This window comes from Podarcis tiliguerta (genome assembly GCF_965153285.1).
Source record: "Podarcis tiliguerta genome assembly, chromosome: 6".
NCBI lineage: Eukaryota > Metazoa > Chordata > Lepidosauria > Squamata > Lacertidae > Podarcis > Podarcis tiliguerta.
In genome coordinates, this window is record NC_139539.1 from 73,900,838 (window position 1) to 73,914,114 (window position 13,277).

The window sequence follows — 13,277 nt, forward strand, 5'->3', positions numbered from 1 at the left end:
GTTTGAGGAAACCTGGCCTAAACCCTTACATCCCTGCCCAATCACTAAGGTCGAAGAGCAGGCTGGTCCAACTTTTCATACCAAGTAGACTGTAAGTGTACTTTGACACTGTTGTGCTGCACACCAGGGGCGGAGAGGCCAAAATTTGACACCCTGTCCACATGCTGACTTTTCAAAGCCAGGAAAGTGAGGCACCGAGATTGGAAGGATAACTAGGCCTGACTTACTGAAAGGCAGCACAAGTGTTGCTGGGGCCTGGGGGAATACCAAATGTTGTGAAGGGCTGCCCTCAGGCCACGTGTTGTACCAGCCAAACTTCAAGGGAGCCACTATTAGTGGTCTCCCGGGGCTCAGAAACATTGTACTCATGAGAATCTCTGTGTTCAGCATTGTGGCCCAGTTTTGTGGAACTCCCTTCCAATTGAGTTCAGTTGAATTTCCAGTCCCTACCAATACTTTTCAAAAAAATTCAATAGGAGTTTCAATTAAAGTTTGGTTTTAATATTTTAACTGTTTAAAAATCTTTTTTTCCTATTTTATGTGCATCCCTTTTAAATGTTTGTAGTTAAACAGTATATAAATTGTGTAAATAGGGACGCGGGTGGCGCTGTGGGTAAAAGCCTCAGCGCCTAGGACTTGCTGATCGAAAGGTCGGCGGTTCGAATCCCCGCGGCGGGGTGCGCTCCCGTCGCTCGGTCCCAGCGCCTGCCAACCTAGCAGTTCGAAAGCACCTCCGGGTGCAAGTAGATAAATAGGGACCGCTTACTAGCGGGAAGGTAAACGGCGTTCCGTGTGCTGCGCTGGCTCGCCAGATGCAGCTTGTCACGCTGGCCACGAGACCCGGAAGTGTCTGCAGACAGCGCTGGCTCCCGGCCTCTAGAGTGAGATGAGCGCACAACCCTAGAGTCTGTCAAGACTGGCCCGTACGGGCAGGGGTACCTTTACCTTTACCTTAAATTGTGTAAAGAAATAATTCATAAATGTTCAGAAGCAGCTTTTGAGCACCAGCTGTGTGGAAAAGGCAGTTACAATGCCTGTGAATATTTAGAGGCATCTATCTGGCTGCTGTAGAAGCATATTGCTGGACTAAATGGTCCTTTTATCTGATCCATCAATGCATTGGTCTTTGATTGAGTGGATATTTTCCCTCTTATTGCATTGCAGTTATCTGTACTGCTGTTTTGCTAGTTTCGTTATTGATGGATTTTGTAGTTTTACTTTATGATTTTAATATACTGGTAATTTGTACTTGTTATAATTGGGATAGTTTTGTAGTGTGCCTTTGGACCATTTGCTGGACAAATAAACATTAAATTTTTTCATGATCAGCAGACTTTCTTGCACTTAGGCTGAACTTCATTGGCTAATTATAATCTTGTACAGAACTCCCTGATGTCTACTAATAAGTGGGCAACTGAGTAACTCCAAGTTACCCAAACTTAAAACTGCTTAGGCTTCTAAATAAATTTTGGGTAGGTGTATACAGCTTTGTGTTTTCCCTTGTGAAATAAACTCACTTGTGTGTTGGCTGGAAATAAAAATTTGAAAATGTGTATTAAAAGTTTGTTAACCTCATTTATACAAACAAATCTTCCACTTGTTAATGCAATTAAATGTGTTGGAAGTGATTCTCATTTCATATAATACTTGAAAGCTTCCTATCATTTGTTACGCAATTGATTGTTAGGTATATTTAATTCATGTGGAAAGGTAGGCTATTTCCAAAATGATCCACTCAGTACTCAAGTAAAATATGTTCCAGTAACTGAAAGTTCAAGTAAATAAAAGGATTAGAGCTTCCTGAAGTTTTCTTCCTGACAATAGGGCGCTTATTGTTTGAGACTTAGGATGTTTTGATCTGGTAATGTTATTACAAGGCAGCTTTTGACTTAGTGATAGTATGCTAGAGCTAAAGGGAAGAATGTATTTAGTACAGAAGACTTAAGTTTTCATTACTTTAGGAAGCCCTTGCCCCTCATGTCTTCTGTCATATGTGTCTGATATTGCCCATCTTTTGCCCTTGAGGGAATCATCCTAGGGCTAACCCACACTTACCTTTCCTCTCCTCTTTCCAGGCATGGTCTGTGCTTTAAAGCTCTGTTTCCAAATGCCCCCTTTTTTCTGCTCTGTGGCTTTCCCTGTGAAAACCTATTCTTTATAGCTCAGTCAGAGCCTTTGCAAACCTTACTATCTTAGGCAATTTAAACATTTATCAGAATTGGGTGGTAAAACTTTTCGTGGATAGTTATTTTGCAGTTGACGGCAACACATGTTTGAATGCCTTCCATATAAAGTACATACATCCACTCACCCATCCACAAAAAACCTAGCATTCTAAGGAAAGGTGTTCAACCCCAGCTATCTCTATGCTAACTTGCTTTGTGCAGGTAGGAGAACATTAAAATATGCAGCCTGAAGTAATAAAGTATTAAGAAAAGCAGTGCCTCCAAGTTTTGATCCCAGCTGGTCCTGGGGTCTCTTAGCTACAGATGCCAGTGATATAACCTGGGATATTGCTTATACATGCAAAGCATTAACTGTGTACTATAAACTGCTAAGTTGTGGCTGTGCTACTTCAACCAAATAGGTGACTCTATAGAAGCTCCATACATTACTAGTACTATAAGTTTCCAAATTATTGCTCAAATTTAATTGTTTCAGTGTTTGCAACAAAAAGACAAATCTTTTGGTATTGCCAAGATTATTTTGTGTTATAACAGCAAAACTTCAAAGTCAGTCAATACCTTCGAAGCAAGGCAGAAGTACATCAAAGAGGCAACCTACAACACAGCTATGTCCTCCTTTTGCAAAAGAGAGCAACAGATCCCTGGCTGGTTTGAGCCCACCATTTAAAGGACATTGAGCCTGTTATTGCTGCAAAGCACCAGGCTCTTGTGAGCTACAAGGGTGTGTCCTGCAAAAAGAGGCAAGGAGCGATGTCCAGCAGATTGCCAGACAATATGCCAGCAACTGTTGGCCAAAGCCCCTGGATAGGACAGGATCCCAACAGAAGTGCTGAAAGCCGGCTTCACTTGCTTCCTCATGATACACCTCCACAGCCACCTCTTGCAGTGTTGAGAACAAGGATCCGTGCCACAAGACATGTGCGACTCCAGCATTGTGACCCTCTAAAAGAACAAATGTTACTTCCATGACTATAAGGACTACCATGGAATCTCCCTGTTGAGTACTGTGGGGAAAGCCTTTGCTTGTGTAGATCTCAACATATTACAGTCAGTCATTGGCAGGGTCTTTCCCAAGTCAATGTGTCTTTAGAGCTCAGAGGTCAACATGATTTTCTCATTGCATCAGCTACAGCAGAAATGCTAAGAGTAGAGATGTCCCTTGTATGTTGCCTTCATAGACCTGATGACCTCTTCAGCCACTGCTCAGCAAGACATTCCTAGTATGTTTACACTCCTGTCTCAGCGACATCTAGGCTGGCTTGGTCATGTCAACAGAATAAAAGATGGTAGGATCCCCAGGGATGTGCTCTACAGGCTTCAGGCAACAAGGCCTGTTACAAAAATATCTGCACATAAGACATGAAGGCACATGGCAACATCAACCCTGCCATGTGGGAATCCCTTGCAGATGACTACAGTGCCTGGAGACAATCAGATTGTGTATCCACAGCAGTGACTAGAGGAGGAATGACCATTGGGAGGAGCATAGGAAGAATAAACACCATAGTGAATCTGCAGCAGCACAACTGGACACCTTCATCTGCCCCCGCTGCAACAAAACATGTCTCTCCCATATCAGTCTCTGCAGCCACAGCAGATGCTGTAACTCTCAAATGGTTTTACTTCACCCTCAAAGGTGCACTCCTCCATTGTCTCTGAGAAACAATGGTGAGAAGCGTGAAAGGGTTACTGAAAGGAAATTTGCACATTTCATACACATTGCATTTTGCACACGTAATCGTGCAGGTACATACTTCAACTTAATATTCCTCATGGCTTCTACCTCATGTACACATGATGTGAGACTTCCAGTTTGAAACTTCTCAAAGTTATTTCGAAGCATTTTTTGAAATAGAACATCTTGATGCCAGCAACTATTTGGGGGTTTTCAGTCACTTTTATTCCAAAATCTAGATACAACTAGTATTTATACATAACACATTAGTCAAAATAGTCAGCTATTCAGTTTGATATTGTGGTATTACAAAATAATTAAATGTTTTTAACTATAAGTAGATTTTTATACAGAAGGCCAGTTATAATAAAGCACCAATTTCCAGATCCAGGTAGACTTTCTAAAACAAATTCATTATTAATTGATGGTTTTCTGCGTAGTGTAGCTTTTATGCATGTGAGACAGAAATATGTACGTACATCTTCAGATTTGTTTCTCCCCCTCCAGTGAGGAATAAAATAAACACTCTTTTCCTTGCTTAGGATTCCTTTCCATTTTAGTTCCATCAGTATTCAGTTATGTGCAGCTGATAGTGTTTTCATGACTCTCCATTAATCTAAAAGTATTTATAGCATTATTTGTATCATTTGTACAGGAAAGGAATGCAGGTGGCTTTCTGGTCAATTTTGTTGTGAGTGTATGTTCCCTAATTTTCTAGAGAACATTCAGTATAGTGTAGTGTGTTCTTTCCCTTGGGGAAATTGTGTGATGAGTTAAACTTGGATTTTTTCCAATAGTTGCAGATCTGTGTGTCAGACAGCAGCAACACAATTCATTGTTTGATCATTTTTGCTAAGTCTGCAATGTTCATTGGGGAGTTTCAAATGCAGAATCAACCTGGATCGTTTTATGTATTTTGTACTTTAAAGGATCTGCTAATTACTTTATTTGTCCCAGTGCTATTTTAGTTATTAGAAAAATTATATTTCATTGTATTAATATTTTCAAGGCTCTAGTTTCAGTGTTTGTTCTTCCTTTTAAATATTGATTTATAATGTCAAACTTTATCTCCACCCCCCCATATCTAGGTTGGGGTTGGGGAGAGAAAATTGAGGTGCTGTGACTTGGACTATATTGAACATTTCAACTTTGTAATAAGCAAATTAGAATTAAATTTTGAAGGTTTACATTAAAAATCTCAAATGTTCAGAGAGGATGTGCATTTATGGTAGAGATTTTCATCTATACATATGCCTATCTCTTCCTATACCTGGCTCCCTGTGATACAAGTTTGTCAATGTGCTCTTAAATTTGAAAATAGGTTGCAATGCAGCATGGCTGACTGATCAGGTGCAGAGAGTAAGAAAGGTTCTCTGAATCAGGACATACCATATTTTCCCATGTATAACCCCTACCCCCGTGTATAAGACTCCCCCCTATCTCTGTCCCTCTGGGGGGAGATTGCTCATCCCCGCCTGACCAATGCTGCTAAACGAACATGGTGCAGAAGCCGCCAATCGTCTGCCCAATCGCCGCTACAGCAACCAATCGACAGCAACACTTGCCGCAGCCACCAATCAGCTACCCTATCATCGCTGACAATCTCCTGCTCATGGCACAAACCAGTCCCCTGTCCCCACTCTGCACTATCCATGTATAAGACGAGTCCCAATTTTAAGAGGTATATTATCATAAAAAAACCCTTGTCTTATATACAGAAAAGTATGGTAGATCTGAAAGTAACAGACGTGGCTGTGAAGTAAGTAGCTTTGAGTTCAATTTCACCCACACATCCAACACTGGCTTAGAGGGGATAACTCTATAATCTTGCTTATGTATACTTGCTATTCCCACAATATGACAAGGGAGAGAGATTTTGGGTTTACAGATAAAAATCAATTCAATGTGAACCAATAGTTTTGGGCTGGGGGTCAAAAATCCTATTTATTTTTAGATTACATTAATGAGAACATGATTTCTGACACCCGAAAAGTGTTATTGCACCCTAGTCTGGTAAGATCATATTGAGAGTAGAGCTCTTACGTAGGCACCAGAAATGAGAAAAGTTTGAGAAAAGTCAGAGATGCAACAGCAGTGGCTATTTGTTTTCCGGTCAGGGGACACATTGACCCATGGCCAACCCTGGGGTGTGTGTGTGTGTGTGTGTGTGTGTGTGCTGAAGTGCAAAATTAGGTGAGGCAAAAGTGTAAAAGTGGGTATGGTGAAAACTGCAGTTCTCAAGTCTACCTTCTCAGAGGCTTTTCCAGCAACGATTCTACATTATATTTGAATCATTTTTATTATTCATTATTAATTTGGTAAAAATATTTTTAAAGAACTCATTTACAGGGGGTCTTGGACTCACACCCTTTTGACATCATCCATGGGTGATAGATTGTTGGATTGTTTGAGTCTCATAAACTGTGTCTAGCAAAAGAAGACCTGGCTTATACAACAGTGCTTTTCTCAACTGCATGTAATGTAATTGAAACTGACTTGGCAGGAAGTTGTGTTGAAGCTGACAAGCTTGATTATGGAACTTTATTTTGTGTTTAGATGGGTGGAATCTATTAACTGTGAGGCCATTATTGTAAGTTAATATTTGTTAGACAAAGGTATTCCAATTGGAAAGCAGGTAAATTGTGTGTTTAACACCAACTTGGGGCTTCTGTGTCTGAAACTGGAAAATAATTGCAGCATCTCAACAAGTTTTTAAGATTATCAACTGACATTTGATTCTTGCTGTCTGATGTGTAAAACCTTACTAAAATTTCATGATATTTTAACTGAAAAGGTCAAAGCCTTTCTAGTACACTACTTGTGTGGTAAAGCATTTATTGTTTTCTACATGATAATATTTCCATAAAGGCAGTATTTGTGGGAAATGTTTTATATCGTAATGTTTCAGCTTCAAACATTGGAAGGCTGAATTGTTGTTCTAGGACCTGAATATGCGGAAATTTATTCAGAGTTGGAATTTTCATCATCCTGTTCCTCCCTGGCTTACTCTAATAAAGTAGTTTTGTCTTTTTTGCTTGTGATTTTTCTGTTGAAGTTTCATTCAGGAAGGCCATCGTTTTGCCTTGCTAAATCTAGACTTGTGAATAAAAGAAAGGGTTATGGTGGCAAAGCAAATTGGAATGCAGGTAAAGTTTCAAAACTAGAATTTCTGTATTGCAGATATTTCCTCAAATTCCCATTTGTTTTAGCTATGCCCATAATTTGTTTCATTCAGGAAGATATTTTATCTTGCTGTGTTTAAGTTTTGTCTGGCTGAACAGGTTAAAGTTGTTGGTTGTAATGCAGGTCTAGTTTTTTCCATACTAGTTATTACATATAAATTATTATTTACACTGTTCTTCAATGCATGGTATTATAAGCCAATAACAATAAAACAGTCTGATTCTAAAACAGTAAGTTCCTCAATATGCATAATTATATTTCTTATCCCATGTCAAGACATGGCAGGAGTCAGTATGGTTGCACCTGCAGAGACACATGGCCTCAGAGAAGCCCTACCGCTGACCAAAGACAGTAGGTCAATATCACAATTCTTGATGAGTAAAATGACAGGTGAAAGCAGAGCTAATAATAATAATGATAAATGATTTATTATTATTATTATTACCCCATCCCAGCCACTCTGGGTGGCTTCCAACCAAATATTAATACAGCATCAAACATTAAAAACTTCTCTAAACAGGGCCGCCTTCAGTTGTCTTTTAAAAGTAAAATAGTTGCTTATTGCAACTATTTTGCAATATACTATTGCAATAGTTGCTTATTATCCAGAGATTCATGATTTGATACTAATACTAGGCCTCTTTCCAATGAGAAATGGAGGCAAAGCAACTATGGAATTATGAGTGGCAGAGCTTTAGGAAAACTGGGAGTTGGGTCAAATGTCTACCCTCCCTGGAAGTGACCTTTGGGGAAAGAGGTTCTCCTGTTGGATATGGGGTACCCCCAATCCAGGTTTGCCAAGGGCATCCCTTCCAAACAAATAGGCCAAACAATTAGAGAATCACTATCTTACCTAAATTGAGTATGTCAATTTTTGCCTGCCCCCTCAGTTTGACCTGTGGCATCCTTTGAAAGCAGCCCGAAGCATTGCAATAGGTGTTTCAAGAACACAGTAAGATTCTTCAGTATCAAACCAGTGGCCCATTTAGTCCAATATCCTCTTCTCATAGTGGACAACCAGATGCCCATGGGAAGCTCAAAACCAGGACCTGAGTGCAACGGCATCCTCCCAACTTGCAATTTCTATAGGGGGCTGGTTTGAGGAAGTCTGCTTGACTGGGAATTCTCCCTTCCTCCAAATACAAGCAGGGTACTCTAGGGCAAAAGGGTACTTGCAGGGGTTGGGCTGAAGTGGTTGTTCAAAGCAGGGCTTAGCCAGGGTTCTTGCTCTGGTTTTAATCAGAACTGCAGAGAATTATTGAGCTTCTGATACTTGCATTTCCCTTTGAGGTGAGCAAAATGAGCTCAAGAAGCTCATTTTTGGGCCTTAGCCCGGTGGACCTTGCCAGTATCTGTTTACAAAAACTTGTATGTGGATAGGCAGTTTTCAACATTATTTTTTCCATTCAGCCGACACTGAGTAACTCTTGTTCTCTGTGTGATGTACAGAAACTGTTGAAAACAATTTAAAGTTAGGAAATCCATATAAAACAAACATAATTCAGTAAAGCATTCATGTTCTTTTTAACGATAACACTTTGGCTGGTACTGCTTTTTAAGTCCCCTTTAGTAGGGCAACATGACTATCTGTGCCTTCCAAAATCCCTACTTCTACATATCTGCTGTACAAGAACCCTATTATTGAATATATCCCCTTGAATATATAAATATATATATATAGAGAGAGAGAGAGAGTGTTACACCTTTGATTTTACTTTTTCAGTGTCTTTGTGTAGTGAGGAGTTGATCCATTGTTCTGGCTAACAGCTTAAGCAATTAATAAAATACTGCTACCTCTTTAAATGACCTCAAGCCTGATTGATGCAAAGTTTTATGCTGGAATAGTGCCAGACCCACAAGTACATGCTTCTGGTTCCATTGCTTTCACTGGAGGCCCAAGTGTCCTCAGTGGTGAGGACTGCTCATCACAAGCTTCAACTAGTACACCAGTGATGCCTGTTTCTGGATAGGATTAGCTTAGCCAACTAGAACCAATACATTAGTAACCTCAAGACTGCGCCAGTTTGTGTCGCTACCCTTAAGGCTGGTTTGGAAGTTGCAGCTGACCCAGAATGAAGTGGCTTGGTTGCTGAGTGAGGGGCCTTTCCCAGCATGTATAACACATGTGCTGAAAGAGCTGCACTGCTTGCTGGTTTGTTAGCAAGCTGGGTTAAAGGTTATTTTATTAACATATAAGGCCCCAAATAGCTCAATATAAGATTACCTGAAAGAGCATCTCTCCCCGCTTCCGCCACCCTATAGACTCATTATATCACTACTGTGGCTGAAGGAGACCCTGTTGGTTGTGTTGCAACCTGCAGAGTTCTGTTTTGAGGCAACATGGATATGGGCCTTTATCTGTGGTTGCACCTGTGCTGTGGAATGAACTTCTCTCTGCAGTATGGCAGGCAGAAACAATGATCTATGTCCATTGCTTATTTTTCCTCTTCGCCCAATGCTTTCGCTCACCATTGATGCCAGTTTTACTGTAATGATAGTCTTCTATTTTTTTATGGATATGTTTTTTTTCTTTGTTGCATTCTTTTACTGTTGAATGCTGTTCTGGGATTCTTAAAAATGATAGAAATGTTTTTATTAAATAATACATCTGATATCTCCAATTACTCCTGCGCTGCCTTTCCAAAGAACTGTTGAATTGTACCCCAAATGATTCTTTACGCTCTGTTTGAAATGCAACACTTGTTCTTACACATTTCAAGCAGGAACTAGTTTATGAAGGCAAAATAGATCTGGTCCACATGACTAAACTTTCATGATATCAGAGGTAAAACATATTTGCAGTGCTTCATGTAGATTTTTATAGTTAAATACTTTTTTCTTTCCTTTTCAGAAAAACAAGATTGTCTGCATCATGTTGTTCATGAACGTTTGGGCGAACTCCTGCGTGTGCTAAAGGCAATCATTAGCAAGCACCAATGTCTTAATTCAGTTGATATTCTAAGTGCTGCAGGAACAGTCATCGCAAAAGTGAAAGGTAAGGAAAAGGAGAACTTTTGCAACTTGATATAGTAAGTAAAGTTGCCTTGTGATGTAATACAGATGTTGCTGTTAGCACTTCTCCTGTATTTACTTCCAGAGACACTCAACCATATAATTTGCCAGAGGAGGGAAATCCCAAACCAATCCCTCAGACATGTGGGGGACTGCTAAATGAGGAACAGAGCTATTCCTCTCTTGCTAGCACACAGCAGGTGCATGCTAGACTGCAAACTTTGTAGGCTTACAAAGTTAAATTAACACTGTTTTAAACAGCTCTGTACTACAACAGAACTGCGGGACTTAGCTTGTTCATAGTGATTCTGGAGGGATCTTTGTTTAATGTTTCAGCTTATCCAAGTCTTTACTCAGACCAATACACTCAAATTGCCCAGTGAGAAAAAGGTCATTTACTGCTATAAATTAAAAGTACCAGTCTATTTGTGTTGCATGTTTTCATTTAAGGCAGTGAGATTTATGTCTGTACAGGTAGCGACCATTGAAGACGCGTCCAGTTGGCACGTGATTGCTAACATGTGGGTTATTTTGTACTCAGAAGAGGGCAGAATGGGGGCAGGGCAAGGTGTAATGGGCTGGGGAACACTCCGCTGAAGCATGCAGTAGCTGGGAACAGAATGCCTGTGCAGAATGGTCGCCACCTGTATTTGAAATATGTGATATGCTGGTAACTTGTATGTATATTGTTGTGTAGGATTGAAGCTAGATGTACAGGGAGCCAGTGTGGTGTAGTGGTTAAGAGTGGTAGATTCATAATCTGGGGATCCGGGTTCGCGTCTCCGCTCCTCCACATGCAGCTGCTGGGTGACCTTGGGCCAGTCACACTTCTGTGAAGTCTCTCAGCCCCACTCACCTTACAGAGTGTTTGTTGTGGGGGAGGAAGGGAAAGGAGAATGTTAGCCGCTTTGAGACTCCTGAAGGGGAGTGAAAGGCGGGATATCAAATCCAAACTCCTCCTCCTCCTCCTCCTCCTCTTCTTCTTCTTCTTCTTCTTCTTCTTCTTCTTCTTCTTATCAACTTATTTGGAGGAACAGTTGTTGCATAACTTTGGGTTCAAGACGGGAAAGAGAAACCACAAGTGTAAGAACAAGTATGTTGTGAAACTGTTGTGAAACTGTGAGACTACTATTATTAACAAATAGCAGTTCTCAGGAGCTTTGCTGATCATCAGCCAGTTCTCGAGAGTGCCATTTAATAAGCATGTTCAACCTAGCGTCTGCAAGATACTCAGACTTGGTTTTCCCCTTTAGCTGATCCTGGAGAAATTGAGACAGCTCTTTCCTTTTCTTGGGTCTAGACCAGGGTTTCCCAAACTTCGATCTCCAGCTGTTGTTGGACTACAACTCTGATCAAGCCTAGTTAGCAGGGCCACTGGTCAGGGAAGATAGGAATTGTTGTCCAAAAATAGCTGGGGACCCAACCCAACCCTAGACTAAGAGTAGGGAACCTTACAGTTTCAAAGCCACATATCTAATGGCTAATCTTCAAGCTAGAGGCACATGCCAACAGTGGGTACGGCAAAACAAAAGTGGTAGAACCTATGTAGACAGGGCAGACTTGACAGAGTACATATGTCGTCATATGTACATGGGGCACATAGAATCACAGTTGAAAAGGACCCCAAGGGTCATCCTGTCCAATCCCCTGCAATGCACATCCATGCACATGCATGCAATATGTTGCTTCCCCTCCCATAGCAATTAGATTTCATTTTTTAAACACATTATTCAAATCCAGTTGTCAGTGGGGGATTTTTTAAAAATGAAGATTGCAGCTGGGAAGGGTTCTGTTGTTGGGTTCTGTTGGCTTTTTTCAAGCCAAATTGCTTGGGAGCAAGGGAATACTATGGGCCATATCGGGAGCCTTCATGGGCTCCATCTACCCCATGGGCCACTGGCTCTTAGCTCCTGGTCTAGAGGCTTACTATCATTGCAGCCAAAATAGCATGCCTGCCTCAGAATATCCAGGGAGCTCCATCAGTATTGGGTCTCCATCATGCCATCAGAACTACGAAACAACACAAGATTCGTGTAGATCAGCAGTGGTCAGTCTGTGGTCCTTGGACCCACATATAGCACTGTGCCAAAATCATGTCATTGGAGGAAGCCCAACAGGAGGAGAAAAATAGGAATGGAAGCTGGAATGGAGTGATAGAATGAGGATGGGGGAAGCTTTCTTCAAGTTCAGTTGAAGACCACTGGCAAGAGCAATCTTCCCTTCCTCCAGCTGTATCAGATGGAGAGGAAGAAGGTGGAGAGAAGAGATGACATCATCTGCCACTGACTTAACATAAGTAGAACTTACATACATTTTGAAGTCATGAAAGTACTTTTTTTGGGGGGGGGATGGAAACTTAGGGGAAAATTTAAATATATGCAATAGGTAAAGGTAAAGGGACCCCTGACCATTAGGTCCAGTTGTGGGCGACTCTGGGGTTGCGGCGCTCATCTTGCTTTATTGGCCAAGGGAGCCAACGTACAGCTTCCGGGTTACGTGGCCAGCATGACTAAGCCGCTTCTGGTGAACCAGAGCAGCGCACGGAAACGCCATTTACCTTCCCGCCGGAGCGGTAGCTATTTATCTACATGCACTTTGACGTGCTTTTGAACTGCTAGGTTGGCAGGAGCAGGATCCGAGCAACAGGAGCTCACCCCGTCAGGGGGATTCGAACCGCTGAACTTCTGAGTCCTAGGCTCTGTGCTTGAACCCACAGTGCCACCCGCGTCCCTCAATATATGCAATAGTGACTTCTTCTTTTTTACAAGCCAAAACTTATTTTACTGCTTTAAAACATAAAATTTATAACTTAACATAAAATCATACTTTCTGGCATAGCAGTTTTATTGCTGCGCCATCTAAATCACTCAGCCAAATAATTTACTCAGAAATAAGAGGTAAGTACACAAAGGATTGCAACCTCAATATTGTAAATGCCTGAGTTGCCAACATTGAACCCAATGGGATTTCCTTTTGAGTAGACAGGCATATAGGATTGTGATATTTTGTAGCAGGCTGTCCATGTCACAGATATTGGGAGAGAGGTGGAAAGATTGATCACAAGAGAGGGGCCAGCCAAAGGGACAGGAGATGTTAAAGGTCACCAGAACAAAGCAAGCAGCAATTCATAAGCAAAAAAGGTCCTGCATTCTCCTCTCGTGAACATAGTATCACCCCATAAGTCATGGGCAGCCAATATGGTGCCCTTCGGATATTGTTAG

At 41.2% G+C, this 13,277-nt stretch overlaps 1 protein-coding gene across 3 annotated transcripts in view; it reads left to right on the plus strand.

Annotated features, from left to right (window-relative positions):
* The window catches only part of ARHGAP29 (Rho GTPase activating protein 29), a 105,532-nt gene that overhangs the window by 63,304 nt on the left and 28,951 nt on the right, over nucleotides 1-13,277 (plus strand). For all 3 annotated transcript variants that reach the window (XM_083444811.1, XM_083444810.1, XM_083444812.1), the window contains exon 3: nucleotides 9,896-10,039. In XM_083444811.1, the coding sequence (XP_083300937.1) occupies nucleotides 9,896-10,039 (144 nt within the window). The remainder of the gene's footprint in view (nucleotides 1-9,895; nucleotides 10,040-13,277) is intronic.